The 19697-nt window shown below is 45.6% G+C and overlaps 1 protein-coding gene across 1 annotated transcript in view; it reads right to left on the bottom strand.

Annotated features, from left to right (window-relative positions):
• LOC144781364 (extracellular tyrosine-protein kinase PKDCC-like) overlaps positions 1–3199 on the bottom strand; it is a 36034-nt gene extending 32835 nt beyond the window's left edge. The window contains exon 1 of the mRNA XM_078660154.1: positions 2579–3199. Within this exon, the coding sequence (XP_078516280.1) occupies positions 2579–3130 (552 nt within the window). The 5' untranslated portion in view covers positions 3131–3199. The remainder of the gene's footprint in view (positions 1–2578) is intronic.
• Between the last annotated feature and the right edge of the window lie 16498 nt (positions 3200–19697).

Here is a 19697-nt window from a genome sequence, read left to right as displayed (position 1 = left end):
CTAATTGGCTACTTCATCCGAGCTGGCTTCTTTAATTGCCAGCCACAAGCCACCCAGTTTGTTGTGAGTGGGGTTTCTGGGGTGGAAAAGTGCTTTCTGATTTGCTGAGGAGCTGTTGACCCTTAAAAAGTGCTTTCCCCTAGACGGCCTGAGTGCAGCTGGCCCTCTCCAGCTTTTCCCCGTCTGAAGCATCTTGAATGTGAGCCGAGGCCGCGTAGAAAGTGTGTCCAGGCAGTAAAGACTGGTAACTCGACACCTGCAGAGTGAAAACTGACGAAGATCAAGGCGCGCCGGGGCATCCCTGCCCGGAGACATCTTGTTTTTGCATACATAGCGCTTGCTGTCAGCGGCACGCCGCTTTGGAGAAGTGTTAAACAAAAAGTAATTACCTTTTTATTGGCTCTAGTTTTTAGCAACTAAGAGGTCGGTCATTGCGCTGCTATTGATTACATGTGTTGTTATTCCCCATGTCAGTGAAACTTGTTTTACTGACCGTAAAAGGAGAAAATGCTGAGCCAGCCTTTGTACTCCTATTGAGAACACGTCGTGGCAAGGCAAGTTCTGTTATTATACTGCTGGACAGCTCTACTCTCTTTACTACCAATAGAAGGAGGGCCTCAGAAGGATGAAAGGCAGAGTCAGTCCATGTCAGAACCCGTGAACGGCAAATTTCACATTTTTTTTCTGCAAGGATGTAACTCGCTGAGATCTCTTATCCAATTCGGAATGGGGATATCCTATATAATTTTTTGTAAGAGATCTGTAGAGCACGTGTCCACCCAGCAATGCGTCTAAGCACTACTGAGAGGTAAAGACGTACATTGACACAAATGCCAATAGTGTTGACGTCAGCTACGGAGAAATGAATTCTAGCTGGTGAGTATTGGGTTCAGACACAAGTTTCAGCAGTAGGTGCATTAATGAAATGCCTGTATTTGTAAAGCGCGAACAATTACCCCTAAGGGTGTCAGGGCGCTGGGGGCCATCGGGAAGATTAAGTGAGATATTGCTCAGAGTCAACTGCGGCGCCAGAGATCGAACCGTTAGCCCTATTCTCCGGAATCAGCCGCCCTGGCCACTGTGCCGCCACTCACAAGGGTAGGGGAGGCCAGGAGGAGCAACAGTGCCAGTATGGGTGACTGGACTAGAAGATGCATATATCTATATAGCGTTTGGAACAATATCTTTAACCCAGCTACTATGTGCTTTATTTGTAGTCTTGCATAGCGCTTGCTACCCATGTGAGGCGCCGAGACGCTTGATGATAGCTCACATCTCCACGCGCGCAGGCGCGAGTGTGCCCCGAACGATTACACTGAGCCAAACCAGGCCTAGGCGCGCCCCAAAGTCAACACTTGTCGCCCGGTGTGTAACATTTCTACCAAACGTGTTTTTAAGCACGGCGTGGGGAACCAGGCCAGTCACACCCTGAACACATTTGCACTGGGGGGGGGGGGGGTGAACCCCAGCGGTTTCTGTAAACCCTGCTCTCATTGCATAAACATTCAAGGGGAGCATTCGGCAAGTGTGAAAAATAGCAGCTGCTTTAAGAAAACTCAGAGGGTGGCAGTCACTATCAGCAGCCTACGGGGCCGGGAGGATTCCCAGGCCGGGGCAGGCGGAACGCCTGTATTGTGATTGCATTTATATAGGGCCTACTACCCCTGACGAGGAGTCGATCGATAGCATTGCTGCTCAGGTGTCTGTTCAAAGAATAAAGAGGTGGTGGATGTCTGCAAGAAGGGAAAACGTGTGCCATGGCGTCTAAATGGCTGGCCCGTAGCCTAGGTACTAATCCCGGTGTCGCCACTTCATCTGGCAATTGTGTGATCCTGGGCGTATTACTCGCTGTCCTCTCCTTCAGAGTATGAACGTTAAAAACGGAATATTATTGGCCGTTTCCAGGCAATCGAAACGCAGCGAGTCACAGTTGCTCACTTCAGATGCACGTTTCACCTCTCTGTACAAAGGGAGTGCTGAACAATAAAAGGGAGTCTGTCTGTGTTTGCTTGAGTCAACTCCGAACCAAAGAGGTCAAGACGTAAGCCGAAAACAAACACTTACACGAAGAACTGGAATAAAACTAGAAAGAGAAGAGAGAATACTCGGTGCACAACCTGTGGAAAGAAATATCGACAGCGGCCTTTGGGAATTACACAGATCAATTTAAGTGAAATATTGCCATTGCATTGATGCAACATGCACTAGATGAATGCCTTTGAAAGAGTAAAGGCTTAGCAAAAGGCCAGAGAGCTAAAACTCCAGTGCCATACACGTCTAATATACTGGGGAGACTGCTGTGCATAGTAGCGCCTAGAAGCGATCGAATTCGCAAGATTGAAATACACAAGAACCGAGTGTACTCAGCCACGCGCCGAAGAATGGGGCGTTAATTGGAGGGTAATAGGTGCACGCAGGGTTCAGGGGGAGCGTGAATAGAGGACAGTTGACAGGTTGTATAAATGCATAAGGAAGGGGCGGTGTGACGGAGATGGGGCACTGACAAGGCACTGACAGGGATGAGGGAGGTATATATGAGAGTGTATACGATACATGAGGGCATAAAGTATGTACATGCCTGGATGATGCCCGGATGTTGCAGCCCCCTCAGCAGGGTCACCTCCTTCAGCAGCTTGTTGGTAGCCAGCCGGTAGCAGCCCGCCGGGTCCCCGTAGAGCTGCATGCACCCCCTCAGGTCGCTGCCCTCCCCGTGGACGGACTTGAGGGCCACGGCTCGCCCGTCGGCCAGCGTCGCTTTCAGCACCAACTTGGTGAAGCCGGCACCCAGGTAGTCCACCTGCGTCAAGGCGCTGAGTTCCTGGCAGCCCAGACCCTCTTGGTCCGTCTCGGGCCCCTGGAGCATTTCCAAATCCAGATTTCGGAGGTCCACTTCATAGTCCGGGGTCCGCAGTCCTCCTGACCTCTGACCTCTCTGTAATTCTCGGTGGTACAGTGCCAGGTCCGCGTGCCTTTTCTCGATCTCCTTTAGCAATCCCTGGTGCATGGAGTCCAGGAAAGTTCTGTGCCTCCCATTGCCAGTCCCATTGGAGGGCATGGAGAGCTTCACCAGTGCCAGGGCGGCCACAGACAGCGCAATGCCCAGGAGCACACCAACACTCAGCGCTCCCATGCTGCAGCGCCGGTGCACCAAAGATTGATTGCTGCTCTCTGGCTTCTGTTTCGAGCTATCAGGGCCGGCTTGAATAGGCGGGGTCCAGGTTTCAGATCACGCCCAACGAGGCGGGTCTCAGATAGAAGCACGGAGTACCAGCATCAGTGTCCCCCTCTCAACCCAGACTGCTGTTCTATCTGGGCGTTAGGCTAACGAGGAACAGCACTGCCCTCTAGTGGCTAAACGAATACACATGCGTGATGTGTATCCCACCTGTGATGACATCGAACTACCAGTGTACTAATGGGCCATTACAACTCTTTTAATAAAACAACGAGTCCCGGTGTCAAAAATGGCCTTAATTTGACACCTCTTACTGTTCATAAAACATGACCCCTTTCATGTTTTAGGAGTCAAAGTGCACTTCCTATACGTATAATCGAGTTGGAAATTCTAGTTTATGAATGCATCATTAGTTGATTTATTTAATGGCTTTGAATATAATTAGTACTAATGGACTTTCTATATGTTGCACGAGTCTTTGTTGGAAATCAAATATTTTTTCAGTACGCTTAATCCTCTTATGAATTCTAATACACATCCGATACATCTTCGCTTTTAGAGAATTCCATTTTACTTCGAATTCATACACGCTTGATCGTGTTGGAAATTCGGGTATATTTGATGCAGACGAAATTGGTCTAGAGTTCTATAATACTTCCTACCGGTACCTAGTTTGGGGTTTTGATGAACACTTCCAGGTTTAGACATGTACATTTTGGAAAAATTACACAACTTCAGTACTTGACGTTTACTTGTTTTGTATATTTTAGAGGTCTTCCGGCTTACCTGCTTGTTTAGGTTGTTCTAATATATTTCTACCTCTGACATTTGCACTTTGCTCTGGCCATATTCATGCTTTTAGTACTTTCCTAACGCATGCACGTGCTTTAAGGGTTTAAACACACTTCTTACAGGAACATTTTTCTTAGAAATACTACACTAGGCCTTCATCTATGCGTATTTGGAAATGCTAATATACTTCATTCGTGGTTTCCTATACTCTAATGCACTTCACTCTTGTCTTCCTACACTTCGTGCTTGGAATATTCTTATGCACTGCCTACACGTATATTTGTTTTGGGAATTCCAATATTTGTCCTGCATGTGGAAATTCTAACGTAGTTCCTACATGTGTATTTTGTTTAAAACAATCTAGCAGGCTTTCATAATTTGTTTTGGGTATGGAAAATCTAGTGTTCGTCGCACATTTTTTTTTAGGAATAGTAGTACAATTTTTACAGGGACATTAACAGGGATTTACGCCTACACCTGGGTGTAAATCCCGGCTGATGTATAGTTCAGCAACTCCAGCTGGAGATTTATACTTAGTAGTAGGAGCACGTGTCACTACCACCAACTGCCACTTAATGAGAGGACTGGGGACATTCAAATACAATACAAAATACAACTGTAGGCAACTTAATGGTCATAATTTAAACCTTAAACTACAAAATATAGTTCAACATTGTGTAGGCGGATATTTCTGCCAATGAAATGTAGAATGTTGAACTGAAAAGAACAAGGAAACAGGTATCATATGAAAAGAATATATACTCCTTACAAACATTACTACTGGGAGCCAATACATGGAGCCCACACCCTGTACTTTGCCCTGTACTCCTTGTAATGCCCCGGTTACTTACCGGTAATCTTCATTACTCCGAGTCCATGTCTTCCTCGCCACAGTAATATACATATGAGCCTTCGGCTCCACACAGAACTCCAAGTAAAATAAAAGAGCAGCGCTCTAGTCTCCCCTCCCTCCTCCAATATGGCCCCAGAGGCTTCCTCCAATCACATAAAAGGACACATAACAAGCAGCCCAGCCTGAAAAACCAAGCCGCAGACATGAAGCCACCACCAGGGCCGGGAGGGAAGGGAAACTATACTGTGGCGAGGAAGACATGGACTCGGAGTAATGAAGATTACCGGTAAGTAACCGGGGCATTACCTCCTCGTCCTGTCTTCCTCGCCACAGTAATATACATATGAGCCGATACCAAAGCAATCAGCTTCATGTAAGGAAACAGACCACACCAACAGTGTAGCGAAACATACTTCAATATACAGAGGCACAACAACCCAAAAAATGGACAACCTCTTAAGGCACCCCAGCAGTCAAAACAGAAGAGGCAAACGAAAACAGAACCCCCACCCCCAATCTGGAGGCGGTAATGGGACATGAAGGTATGCGGAGAAGACCACGTAGCAGCCCTGCAAACATCCCCCATAGACACCCCTTCGAAAGAAGCCCAGGATACAGCAACAGACCCGGTGGAACGACCCTGAACAGGAAGAGATGGAACCACAGAGACCGAAGCATAAGCCAAAAGAATGGCTTCCGTAATCCACCGACTGATCGCGGATAGGGAGGGCTTCATACCCTGACGCGACAAACCACAATTCACAAACAAGCAGTCAACCCAACAAAAGGAAGTAGTGCGAGATAAGTAAATCAGCAAGGCACGCCGAACATCTAAGAGGTGCAAAAGGGACTCCTCAGCCGAGGAGGGATCAGGACACAGAACCGGAAGAACCACCTCGGCAGACCGGTGAAAAAAAGAATCTCTTTAGGAACAAAAGTGGGATGAGGGCGCAAGACCACACGGTCCGCCAAAACCAACAAAAACGGGGCAGAACGAAGGAAAGCACCCAACTCACCCATACGCCTGGCAGAGGCAATCGCCACCAGAAACACCACCTTGAGAGTCAAAAACTGCAAGACCACAGACTCCAAAGGTTCGAAAGGAGCCAACTGAAAGGAACGCAAAACCAAAGGCAGGTCCCAAGGAGGAGGACACATGACAGGACGGGGGCGCTGGAAAAAAAGAGACTTAAAAAGTCGAGCAACCAACGGAGAAATGGAAACCAAAGGCAGGACACGAAATGCCCGAATGGCGGCACAATGAGCCCCGAGAGTGGAAACGGCCAAGCCCAAAAGGAAACCATGAAGTAGAATCACAGAATCCGACCAGGTTCCAAGGAAGCCAACGACAGCCAGCGACACACACCTCAAGAGGCAAAGAAATCCCAATGCTTAGCGTAGGACCTCAGAGTAGAAGGCCTCCGATACAGCCGAATGACGCCAGCCACAGACCTAGAACAACCACCAAGCCGCAGAGAATCCCACACAAGAGCCAGGCCCACAGACCCATGGAACGTAACACAGGTAGAGGAAGAAGAGGACCCAACAGAGGGTAAGGCACGAATGGGAAGGCCCACCCCGGAGACACAGCCAAACCCAACAGTAGGGGATATCAAGTGCGACGGATCCAATCCGGAGCAATTAGAAGTATAAAGGATCCCCTGCAAGACCGCCGGAAAACAGGGGGAACAGGGGGAAAGGCATACAACAGGCCCGTGGCCGAAGGAACGACAGAGCGTCCCCCAACCAAGCATCCTCGCAAGGCATAATCATGCAAAAAGCAGCGGATTCAGGCAACAGCCCGGGAAGCAAAGAGGTCCACAAACGGAGACCCAAACAACCACCGCCACCCCATGAACATCAAATGTGTGAGGGACAAAGACACCATGGAAGGTAACACCAGGTTCAGAAAATCCGTCACAGTGGTCGCCGGATCCGGCAGGCAAATGGCAGATAGGGACGCCAGGGTCACCTCCGCCCAACAACAAAACAGACGGCTGAGGCAACTGAGGGAAAGAACCCTGCATCCCCCTCGACGGTCCACATAAGACCTCACCACCGGACTGTCCGTCCGGACAAGCACATGGATACCCCGAAGAAGATCCGAGAACCCAGCAGACCAAAAAAGACGGCCCTCAGCACCACGCATATGGAGGAACACGACAACACCGACAGAGGCCAAACCCCCAGAGTCGCCGAATCCCCCAGATCAGCACCCCAACCCAGCAGGCGGGCATCGGTAGTGACCACGCGGGTGGGAATAACCAGAAAGGGGTGGACCCCGGACAGATGACCCCGTCCAACCACCAACTCAGGACCACCCGAACAACCACCGACATGTGAACCAAAACACCCAAAACGAGGGAACAGGGGACCTGACGCGACCAAATGTGGGAACACCACCGGGTACAGGTGGAGGCGAACCCAAGGCACCGATAATAAAGAGGCCGATATCACACCTCGAATCCCCAACCACAGGTGTACAGGACGAGAATGCCCCCAACAACAGGGGATCAACAGCAGACATCAGGGACAGAACCCGGGGAGGGATTTGTAACACCAACCCCAAATGAGTCTTGAACAGAACCCCAACGAAAGCCAATCCCCGTGTAGGAACCAGGAAGGACACCGACACAATTTCACGAGGAAACCGAGATGCCCCAGGACATGGAACACACCCCGGACCTGAAACTCTGCCACAGAAAAGAAGAAGCAGAAATGAAAGTGTCGTCCAGAGAAGGAATACACACAAATGCCCCCCCCCCAAGAGTCCAACAAGAGGAGCCAGACCCATAGTAAAGGACCCGGGAGAAGAGCAGAAACCAAAAGGCAATACCAGGAACCGGTAATGACGACCCAGGACGCAAACCGGAGAAAACCGCTGAGAGACGGTAAGAAACAGGCACATGTATACAAGCATCTCTCAAGACCAAAGACTCCAGGAAACACCCTGAGACACCAGAGGAAGGATCAACTGCAGTGAAACCATAACTAAATACAGGCGCGGGACGAAAAACCCCGACCTACCACAGGCCCAGCACAGGATGAAGATACCCGGTGCGTTCGAACACAATAATATAGTAAGGAATACACGCCCAACCGAACAGATCGCAGGGCACAGGAATCACCGCACGACTGGTCATGAGGGAAACAAATGCCTTCCAAAGCATCAACCGCCTCAGAGGGGCTCAGGGACAAGTCGCGGACCTGAAACAGCCCGGGGGAGGCCGGGTAAACCCAAGAAGTACACCCCCTGAAACCACTTGAAGAACCCATAGGACTGACACAGCAAATGCCAAGAGCCCACGAATCAAGTGAGGCGACCCCCTACCGGACCAATACCAGGATCGATCCAGACACGACCTGTAAGCCCAGCACGTCCCCTCCCAGAACGACCAAAAGCATGCCGGGAAACAAAAGGCACGGAAGTAACCAGTACGCTCAGGAGCAATGAGCTTACGGCCCAACACAGTAGTAATCACCATGACATTCAAAGGAGGACCAAGCAAAAGAACACCCGAAAAAGGGATCATCACCAGGAGACACCACTGCGCAGCGTCAGCCTTCCAGGAACGAGTCTACAACCGACGCCTGGTAGCGACAGAAGACCTAGCAGCCGAAACCGCCCGCCCCCAATGAATCAAAGGGAACATCAGACATCAGGCGTACATGCCGCTCCAGCAGTTCCAGATCAGAAGAAGCATCCTCCCCCTGATCCAACACATAGCCACAGACCGAAAATCCAGTAGCAAAGGCTGGAACGTGCAAGATGAACAGGCAGCAGCCCAGACAGAAAAATTCATAGCCTCATCGCACTATCCACTGTACGGGTAACCGGGACAGCAGAAGAAACCACTGAAACAACAGTCCCTTGAGAAGACATGCTGACCATCAAGGAATCAACCCTCAACGAGGAGGGGCAGTACACAGCAAATCCTGCAGGGGTTTCCGTAACACAAAAAACACGGAAAGGAACCAAGTACACAACCAACCACACAAACTCCAGAACCCTCAAAACTGAAGAATGTAGGGGCAATGATCCAGGCTCAGGGCGCTGACACGGAAAGAATAAAACATCAGCAAGAGGTGACACAGATACAGGAAAACACCAAATGCTTGTGAAAGTGCTCAAGGACCAACGCAAGAACGGCCCCATGCACAAAGCGTCATCAACACAGGCCCACTGCACCGCAGGAACCGGCCCCTGACACCGTAAAGCAGCAGCCACAGCAATTGCCAAACAAGCGCTGCAACAACCCCATAAAGGGAAACGCCAGCCCAGAAGGAGAACCCACTGAGAAGGAGCCAGGATCAGGTACGGCAGAAGCATCACGCCCCATGTCCACTCGAACAAACACAGGCAAAGTGAAAACTACACGCACGGTAAAAAAGGACCCTAGGTCGCTAGGCAACCGTCCCAATCACCATAACACACGCCCCCAATATGTTTTTAGCCAAAACACACGTCTGAGCACATCCCGTCCATCGACAAGCAAAAACACACAGACGTGTCAGAAGGAAAGCGGAGGGGAAGAGGAACCGTCACCGCACCCGGCCGCGTCAAGTCAGCTCAGCATGACGCGCGGCCGGGAAAGAGCAGTCCCGAAAACGGTCCCGCTGAGCAGGACCACAGGAGCCCCTACAAAGCGCGAGGTCCAAAGCGACCGAGCACAAACAAACAAACGCCCCCAAGGTCCGCTACAGCAGGACACGGAGCGCGGAGGCAAACGAATGGGGAATAAAAGCATGTAAAACACAAAATGAAACATAGCGATTCAGAAACAATAGAAACGACATCACATCCCCCACCGAAATACCCAAGGCCAAAAAGGGGCTGCTCAAGCAAGACCCCAGCCTTCAAAAAACAACAACAAACACTCACCTGACCAGCAGGGAACACAGCACTCGGAGAAGTGCAGAAAAAAAGAACAGGCTGGGCTGCTTGTTATGTGTCCTTTTATGTGATTGGAGGAAGCCTCTGGGGCCATATTGGAGGAGGGAGGGGAGACTAGAGCGCTGCTCTTTTATTTTACTTGGAGTTCTGTGTGGAGCCGAAGGCTCATATGTATATTACTGTGGCGAGGAAGACAGGACGAGGAGGTAATGCAAGATTGAGGACACCAGACATATGCTACGTTGTTTGTGTGCATGTGTGTGAGGCATGTACCTTTGAGATTGTGTAGAGTAGTGTTAGATGTAAGACGAGTCCTGTGTTTTTACTAAATAACTTATTAACAAATTACTTACTTTTAATTTTCTATGTATGTGCAGAATGTTATGTTTACATTTTTATATGGAGAGTTGTATAAGCATCTGTAATTTGTTCACATTTTTATAATGTGGATGTATGCAATGCCGAAGTTTAGGTGACCAATTGACAACAATTGACATTGTTTTATTCATTTTTTATTTCTTTAAAAAAAATGTTATTTGTGTAGGTATTTTCAATATCTAACATATATATGACAGTTTCAATTCATGTTTTTTCAGTCTTGTAGTTTTTGCTGGGACTATTATTCCCTACCTGCATTGATTTATGTGTGATTCTTATGCAGTATCAGGGAGTACCCATCTGAGGTGCATAAGCTTCACTGTTATAGATTTCAGCCTGTTTAGGATGCAGTACTTCTGAAGAAGATGTGAATGTAAATTTAGTTAACTGACTTACACGTAGTGTGTTTGTGTATTTGCATGTCTCTTCCTATGTCAATTTTCTTCCGCTTAACTTCTCTCACTATGTAATAGATATACCTCATTTTCCCACTACTCCCACATTTACATCTAAAATGCAAGACTATGTATGTGGAGTTCTCTGTCTCCTCAGAGAACTCTGCCCTAAAGAGCCAGGACTGGCGTAGGTATAGATCGACACTTGTACCTATGTGAATTGCATTTAGGTGTAAGTATGGGAGTTTTAATACACATACACATAAATGTTTACTGCAATTAGATCCCATAAATGAGGGATATTGTTTGTTTGGGTATAAGAGTTGACAACGCATTGACCTGGTTTCCGCACATTGAGAACATTAGAACAATAATTCTCCATGGAGCTTCATCTATTTTAAAATTGTAGAGATAAACATTATCTAAATCAGTATCCCCAGCACTAGAGGTCTATAACCCTACAGCTCAATTGGCAGTCCTTTATGGGACAGGAATTTGGGGTATGGATAACACCAAAGAGTTCACTACTAGGGAAAATCACTTTGTTAGATCCCTACCCAATTTACTACAGAGTACTCCAGTCCCTTTACTCTATTTCGACACTTCTCTTAAAAGAGCAGACAATCTAGCTGCGCTTAGGCGGTTATCATACTGGGGTGAGTTGTGGGTAACACCAGAATTGGAATCTTTTGGGAATGGACTAAAGGAGATCCTAAGGTTAGTTAGGGATCACAAACTGCATTGGTCATGCCATAGTAAGTATTGGCTTTGCACTCTGGGGCTGGAAAGAATGTGGTCTGACCATACTCCCATGAATTGACAGCAAGAGTTTCTATAACAAGCATTGGAAAAGCCAATAGGTCTCGCCTATGCGATAACTATTGGCAATGCGTTTCAGCCATGTTGTACACCAGCATGGCTAAACATTAGTAGCATGGTGTGGGGTGGGGTAGATTAGAATGGGATAGATTAGAGTCAAATTGGTAGATTGGAGTAGCGTGGAGTGGGGTAGACTGGGATAGCATGGAGTGGGGTAGGTTGGTTTAGAGTTGCCTGGAGTAGGGTAGATTGGGGTAGCATGGAGTGGGTTAGATTGGTTTAGAGTGGGGTGGGGTAGATTTGAGTAGCTTGGAGTAGGGTAAATGGGTTTAGAGTGGAGTGGGGTAGATTGTAGTGGGGCAGATTCTAGTGGTGTAGAGTGGGGTAGATTGAGTGGCGAGGGATAGATTCAAGTGGTATAATGCAGATTGTAGTGTAGTGGGGTAGATTGTAGTGGAGTGGGGTAGTGGAAAGAAGTAGGGTATATTGGAGTGGGGTACATTTGGGTAGATGGGGTAGATAGGAGTATATTTGGATGGCTTGCAGGGAAAGCTCCTCCATTAGGGTGGAGGAGTGTCGGCCTACTGCTTTCTTGCAGTGCGAGAAGCAGAAACATAAAATGGTATAACCATTTTATGTTTCTGCCTCTCGCACTGTGAGAAAGCAGAAGTGTTTAGTTGCGGGCAGGTGGGGCTGCTCTATTAGCAGGTCTGGGCAGGGGAGGAGTGGTGTGCCCACTCCTCCCCTGCCCAGCAGCCTACAGTGTACATGAAGAGAATGGCCTCCCTATAGGCGCCTGGCTGAGCGGCATCCCCACCAATGGCAGCATTGTGATTGTCTGAGGGGAGGAAGGCTGCTTGCTTCCTGTGCCGGAGGCAGAAGAGGAGAGCCAGAGCTGTGAAAATGCGGGGCCCAGCCCGGCGAGCGGACAGGTCAGTTAAAAAAAATAAATATTACATTTACCCCCATCCCCCTTCCCATGTGAACCCCGCATAGATTAATGCCGGCAGCGACTGGAGGCTTGCGGTAGATAGGAATGCGGTAGATCGCGGGTAGATTGGGGTGAAGCTAAGTGAGGTATATTGGGGTAGATTGGAATGAGGTAGATTGGGGAAGACTGTAGTGGGGTGGATTGGGGTAAATTGGAGTGGAGTGGGGTAGGTTGGTGTGGAATGGGTCGGATTGGAGTAGAGCGGGGTACTTGTAGTGTGGGAGATTGGGTGGATTACAGTAGGGTAGATTGGAATGGAGTGGGGTAGGTTGGAGTGGAGTGTGGTAGATTGGAGTGGGATAGATTGGTGTGAAGTGGAGTGGGGTAGATCGGGGTAGAGCGGAGCGAAGTAGATTGAGATAGAGTGGAGTGGGCTAGATTGGAGTGGAGTAGAGAGAGGTAGATTTGGTGGCATGAAGTAGGGTTGAGTGGAGTGGGGTAGATTGGGCAGATTGGAGTAGGGTAGATTGGACTGGGGGAGATTGGGTGGAGTAGGGTAGTGAAGGAAGTGGCCCAATTAGGGTCACCCGGGTCACCGAAGGCCGCCTTTGTGCCTTCCCAGTAAATGAAGAGTCAGTCATACAGTAGAGAATTCAAATCAGTTAGTTTATTGGTAATACGCTGCAGCGGAGTCCGGACTGACCAGCCTCATCGAATAGCAGCCAAGGGACTGACCCCCGTCCATACGGTAACACAAATATACATTTCCAACACCTCTAGAGTCCCGCTCAAACTGGAATTTTCCATCTCAGACCATGGCAAACAAAGAAGGCCAACAAGGATGAGCCATGGCATAGGGCTGGGTACATGGTATCTCGTCCCCAAGGCCGTTCGGCCGGTGCCTACCATTCTAAGATGTGAGAACAAGTCTATTTCACAGAAAAGGTATGCAACAATAGATAGTACATTCATTAGTGCAGTGAAGCTTCAACCTTGAGAAGTACAAGCTGGAGGCGCAGGGGCAGCCTTTCTGCTGAGGCAAGAATCATTAGACAGAAACTCGATCTTGGTTACAGAACAAGATGGCGTCAATAAAGATTGAGCCATGAATGCTAACTTAACAGGGAATAGAGTTCGGGCATAGCAAAGGGAGCATTTCAGTTCTGTGCATCACGGAAATAACATTTCAAATCTAACAGTAGATTGGAGTAAAATGGAGTAGATTGAAGTGGAGTAGAGTGAGGTAGATTGGAGTTGAGTGGGGGTAGATTAGGGTGAAATGGGGTACATTGGACTGGAATCGATTGGGTAGATTAGAGAATGGTAGATTGGAGTGGAGTGGGGTAGATTGTAGCGAAGTGGAGTGCGGTATATTGGACTGGGGTATATTGGGTTGGGGTAGATTGGAGTGGAGTTGGTTAGAATGGAGGGGGTGGAGTGGTGTGGAGTGGAGGGGCATAGAGTGGAGGGGTGTGGAGTGGAGTTGTGAGCCGTGTCGTAGAGGGTCTTACAGTGGAGGGTCATGGCGTGTAATGGCATGGCATAGATTGGAAGGGCATAAAGTGGAACTGAGTGTTGTAGAGTGAAGTGGTGTAGAGTGTTGTAGAGAGGAGTACTGTAAAATGAAGTGGCTTAGGGAGGAGTATGCATGGTGTGATAGAGCACTGCCAATACAGACAACACATTTGCAATTAAAAATGGCCATTACATGTGCACAGCAATACAGTTTTACTATGCAGAAATGATAATGTGTGGAACTGTCGTCACCAGGTGTATTGGTTTGTTTTGATCGTATCAAAATATTTGTTTCCACTAAACTTCAAAATTCCCAAAATGTGCTTCATTTCTACCGTTCTCATTCTGATGTATTCTGAACTATCAGCACAGTTAATTTTTGTTTTGTGCTATAAAAGATAACATCCTACAGCCTGTCCTCTCACATGGGTACTTAGCAGGATGGAATGTTACATAAATTCTCTCACTTTGAAGTCAGTGAAAGAAAAGTAAACACCAAGTTTCCTCATAATACAAAGCCTGACATTTGATCTCTGTCTTTGAATGCACAGCAAATGAGACAAGAACAAGATTTAAAAGTTGGTTTACTGATAGCGAGTATTCATTGGAGAAACAAAGTCAAGCTGGACAGTCTAAAAAACAAAGCAAATGACAGAGCCAGCTAGGAAAGATGCACTCTGTAGAGTGCCTCAACAACAACAACAACAAAAAGTCCCAAAAGTGCGAGCAGTGTAAGGACTCAAATAATTGGCCATGCTCTAGGATAGGGTCACATGCAAGAAGAGGGAAGTGCCAACCGCAGAACTGACCAGCAGGAAGCAAGCAATTAGGACTGGATTTGAAGCCCCCCAATGGTCAGTAATAGGAGAGCTCCAAGCCCACTAATATTAAACAAAATGTCTTGAAGAGATAGAGCATTTGCTGTACATGCGAGACCTAAAAAAAAACCTACTGGCTCCATGTTGTGGATTAATGGCAAATGAATACAAATATTGGCAGCCTCTTGGCTAGATTTCTGTGTATTAAATCAGCTCTTACCTTTGAATCACATCTACATGAAATAGTTACTAAAGGGCTAAAATGCTTTATATTAAGTTTTGATGTGGAGCATTATTAGCAGCAGTCTGTGTAAGGCATGTGGTAACAGGGAGGACAATATTAAACATGTTTTGTTCTTTGGCCCTATCTATGCAACAGCAAGAAGAAAATAGACACTGCCCCTTTGTTGTAATTTGGGGTTTCATCACTATGAGCTGGCCCACGAGTGCTAAGGTATGACACAAATACTTTAATCGTGTCTGACCTAAGTACATTTTTATTTTCTGTATTGATACATCTGAAACAATTGGGGCGACCATTTTGATTGATAAATTGTATTTTTATGTGACTGAGCTGACATCTTGTGCATTTTGTACCCTGTATACAATTACTATGCTTTATGAATTGTACTTTATTTTATGTATATTATGAAGTATCGGCCAGAAATAAACGTTTTCTACTACTACTGTTTTTACTTATTTCAAGGATTTTCTATATATGTTTTGAAATGTATGATGATATTAGAGGAATAAATAAATCAATTTGAAAAAAAATTAAAAGGGTGTAACAAGTATATTTACAGAGAATGGCAAGCAATACAGTTTAAAATTGAAAAGTTGGCATTTAAGATAAAGTTAGCACATTTTTCACATACAAGTGAGGAGGGAATTTGGGACAAAATGTTTATTTACCAACAACCAAAGACTAGTATTTGAAGATAAACACTGTAATTGGTGTATTGTCAAAAAATGGCCAATTTATGCTGTGGGCATTTAATCTATTTATCAAATATGGAAAACAAGTTATCTTCTATCAAAATCAATAATTTCAGAACATTGTATATTGCTTGTAAGAGATCAATTTCTTAACTCTCATGAAATGATGGTACATTCCTTAAATCAAACATTTTTGAGTGTTTGTTCATTTCTCGTGTAAAAGCAGTTTATGGTGTATATTGACAGCTTTATATGGCATTATTATAATTATATATGAGTGATACCTGGTGAAATTAACAACGTAGGATTTGTGTGACAAAAGTGATATGTGTGATTTCTAAGCCTCTGCATTCTCTATACACTGAGCTCTGCCTTACCTGTGGGCTAGTTCTGCTGCCTAAAGCCTGAGGTTTTGAAATCTTCATACCATTACAATTCTGCCTCCTGATCCTGCCAACTATATCTGGAAACATATACGATGATTAATCCATACTAATATTATAAAGAGAGAGCCCAAACCTTTGAGGCGGGTAATCTCAGTAACCACAGCCCCAATCACAACACCCAATACAGCGTTGGAAAGGGCAGTTGCAGCAGAAGGACATAGGCTATGCAGACGGCCACCATACATATATATATATATATCCTCGTCCAAACGGCGTTCCTTAACGAGCACTCGGGCAACGATAGTACAAACCACAATCCACAAACAAGTCCAAAAAAGTTGAGTTTATTGCTCCATAAATCAACGTGACGCGTTTCGCGCTCCACAGAGCGCTTGATCACACAAGTTGCTGTCGCCATTGATCATGTTTTATGTTTACATGATCGTCAAAATCAAAAGCAGACTGCCTGTGCGGGTACCGCCCTATCAGTAAGTGTGGATCCCGCCATGTTGGAACAGTATACATATAAGGTCTCAACATAGTAATGCTCTTCTAATTATACACTTATAAAATAGTGCTATAGCTTAAATTATATTATTTCATTTGTCAAGTATGCGTTCACAATAATCATAAAAATTCGCATGATTCTATATGCATCGTAAAGATACTAGTTTACCTTAGAAATACGTATTGTCAAAAGTAATTGTCCTCATAACCAATTCGTAAGGATAAAACCAGCATAGGTCTGCTAGTAGTAACTCGAATTCATTTCTAGGAGCCCGTGCTACCACGCGTAGTCATGGTAACCGGGTCGCCGGAGAAGAGCAGACCACTCAGCCGGGGGAAAAAATAAAACTCCACCGAACGTAGAGCGGCTGTATTGAGACACAGTGTCTATTCGGAAACACCAAATTAGGTGGTTCATGTCCAGGGATTACATGGACTCGGGATTTGTCGCAAATAGTGCGATAAACATAATAGTCATATCCTTGTTAGTGCAATAATCCTAGTCAATTGGAAGGAAAGGAGACACATCGCTGGTTTTCACTCTTTAAGTTTCGGTTAAGGACTCTTGTATAAGTATATATTATTCTATTCATTCATGTGAGAACCGACAATACGAATATAAATCTGTCATGCTATATAATCCGACTCTTTGTTGGAGAGGCAACATATGCAACTGATTCATTCATTGTGAAATAAAGTGAGAAAACTTTAAAACCAAATACTTTCGTCCAGATGGAGGAAGACCACAGTGAAAGGTTTAGGGTATTCGTGTCATGAATCTCTAGACACATCCCTCCCTTTGTATCTGTGGGAAAGAAGGAGAGAGAGACAGAAATCAGGAAGATCAATATACATGTAATTGAAATAAAAAGTTTACAGTACATAGCTATACCTATTACACACATATTCCATATATCATTCTTGCAAATGTACATTGTATTCCTCATCCATATTATGGCCTTTTGGGTAACGGGTACATAGGCTTATAATTTATTTGGACTCTTTTTGTCTCAATTTCATGAGACCATTCCCACCTCTATGGCCTACATTTACTTGTTCTAATACATAGTAGGCAAATTTTTTGGGGTCTGAAAAATGGTGACTTTCGAAGTGGCGCGCTATTAGATATTGCTGATCCAGATTACTTATAGCACGTGTATGTTCTAGTACTCTTTTTTTCGCCATGTGTGTTGTGCTACCAATGTAAATTAGTTTACATGGACATGTCAGTGCATAGATGACAAAGGAGGTGGTACACGTTAGAAATTGTTTAATCTGTTGCATCATTTTGTTGCTAGGGTTCCAGTATTCTTTCACCATGTGGCTATTAGCACAAGCCTTGCAATGGCCACATGGATAAACACCCTGTAGGTTGATTCCCCTAGGGGTTGCATTTATGCTTATGTCATTGTGCACAAGTAAATCCCTAAGGGTCCGCCCTCTTTTGTACATTATACTAGGTCGGCTGGGTAATGTATCACCAATAATGGGATCATTAGTTAGTAAGTTCCAATTTTTAACCAGGCTTCTCTTGATTTGATTGGAGTTACCATTGTAGGTTAAAATGACTCTAGTAGTGCCTCCTTCGTCCTCATCTTTGTTATCATTCTCTCTTACAGATAATAGATCTTCTCTTTTCATTTCTGTCACCTTTTTGCTCGCTTTTTTAATCACCCACATAGGATATCATCTGTTGAGAAATCTTTGTGTCATCACTTTTTCTTCAGCTAGGTAATCTTGGTTATTACTACAGTTTCGTTTGGCCCTTAGTAGCTCCCCAAAGGGGATGCTCCACTTGAGGTTTTCAGGATGACTACTCTCTGCATGTAGCAGAGAGTTGCCTGCTGTGCTTTTTCTGAAGAGTACTGTTTGGATGGTATTCTGTCTAATTTGGACTTTAGTGTCTAAATACTCTACTTCTTTGTCACTGATGTTATATGTGAGAATGATGTTCCTAGTATTATTGTTCAACCTCTTTATGAATTCGGAGGCCTGTGTTTTCCCACCTTTCCAAATGACAAAAATATCGTCTATGTACCGTAGCCATAATTGGACTTTATCAAAGTCCTCTTTGAATTGTACATCATTTTTGATGTCAGCCTCTCATGCTCCCATGAAGAGGTTTGCCAGGCTCGGTGCAAAAGAAGTACCCATCGCAGTACCATGGGCTTGTACAAAGATATTACCATTGAACGTGAAGAAATTATTTTCTAGGCAGTGTTTGATCATGTCTAGTAACATTGTAGTATGTCCCAAAAATCTGATGTCTCTCCCTTTAAAGAATCTAGCACATGATTCCATTCCCTGTTTGTGTTCAATTATAGTATACAGGGCATTTACGTCCATAGTTATTAGAAGACATTCTCTGTCAATGACAATTTTGTTGATTTTGTCCAGGAAATCTTTTGTGTCTCTCACATACGTCGGAAGTCCCATGACAAAATCTCTTAGAAATAGACACTATGTCTCAATACAGCAGCTCTACGTTCGGTGGAGTTTTATTTTTTCCCCCGGCTGAGCGGTCTGCTCTTCTCCGGCGACCCGGTTACCATGACTACGCGTGGTAGCACGGGCTCCTAGAAATGAATTTGAGTTACTACTAGCAGACCTATGCTGGTTTTATCCTTACGAATTGGTTATGAGGACAATTACTTTTGACAATACGTATTTCTAAGGTAAACTAGTATCTTTACGATGCATATAGAATCATGCGAATTTTTATGATTATTGTGAACGCATACTTGACAAATGAAATAATATAATTTAAGCTATAGCACTATTTTATAAGTGTATAATTAGAAGAGCATTACTATGTTGAGACCTTATATGTATACTGTTCCAACATGGCGGGATCCACACTTACTGATAGGGCGGTACCCGCACAGGCAGTCTGCTTTTGATTTTGACGATCATGTAAACATAAAACATGGTCAATGGCGACAGCAACTTGTGTGATCAAGCGCTCTGTGGAGCGCGAAACGCGTCACGTTGATTTATGGAGCAATAAACTCAACTTTTTTGGACTTGTTTGTGGATTGTGGTTTGTACTATCGTTGCCCGAGTGCTCGTTAAGGAACGCTGTTTGGACGAGGGTATTATTGCCGGCTGCTGCGCCGGATCGAGGCACCCCAGCCAAAGACGAGGGGTTGTCAGCAGGAGCCATGTTGTTGTGGAATATATATATATATATATGTTTTTTTGCAGAGTTTTATATAGCGCGAAGTTGACCCGAACTGAATCAGGTATCAGAGCGCTTTACATAGCACCAGTTACGTTACATGAGGACACACATTCATTT

Source organism: Lissotriton helveticus, chromosome 9 (genome assembly GCF_964261635.1).
Source record: "Lissotriton helveticus chromosome 9, aLisHel1.1, whole genome shotgun sequence".
NCBI lineage: Eukaryota > Metazoa > Chordata > Amphibia > Caudata > Salamandridae > Lissotriton > Lissotriton helveticus.
The sequence above is the reverse complement of the archived record's forward strand: the minus strand, read 5'-3'. Positions and strand labels throughout refer to the sequence as shown.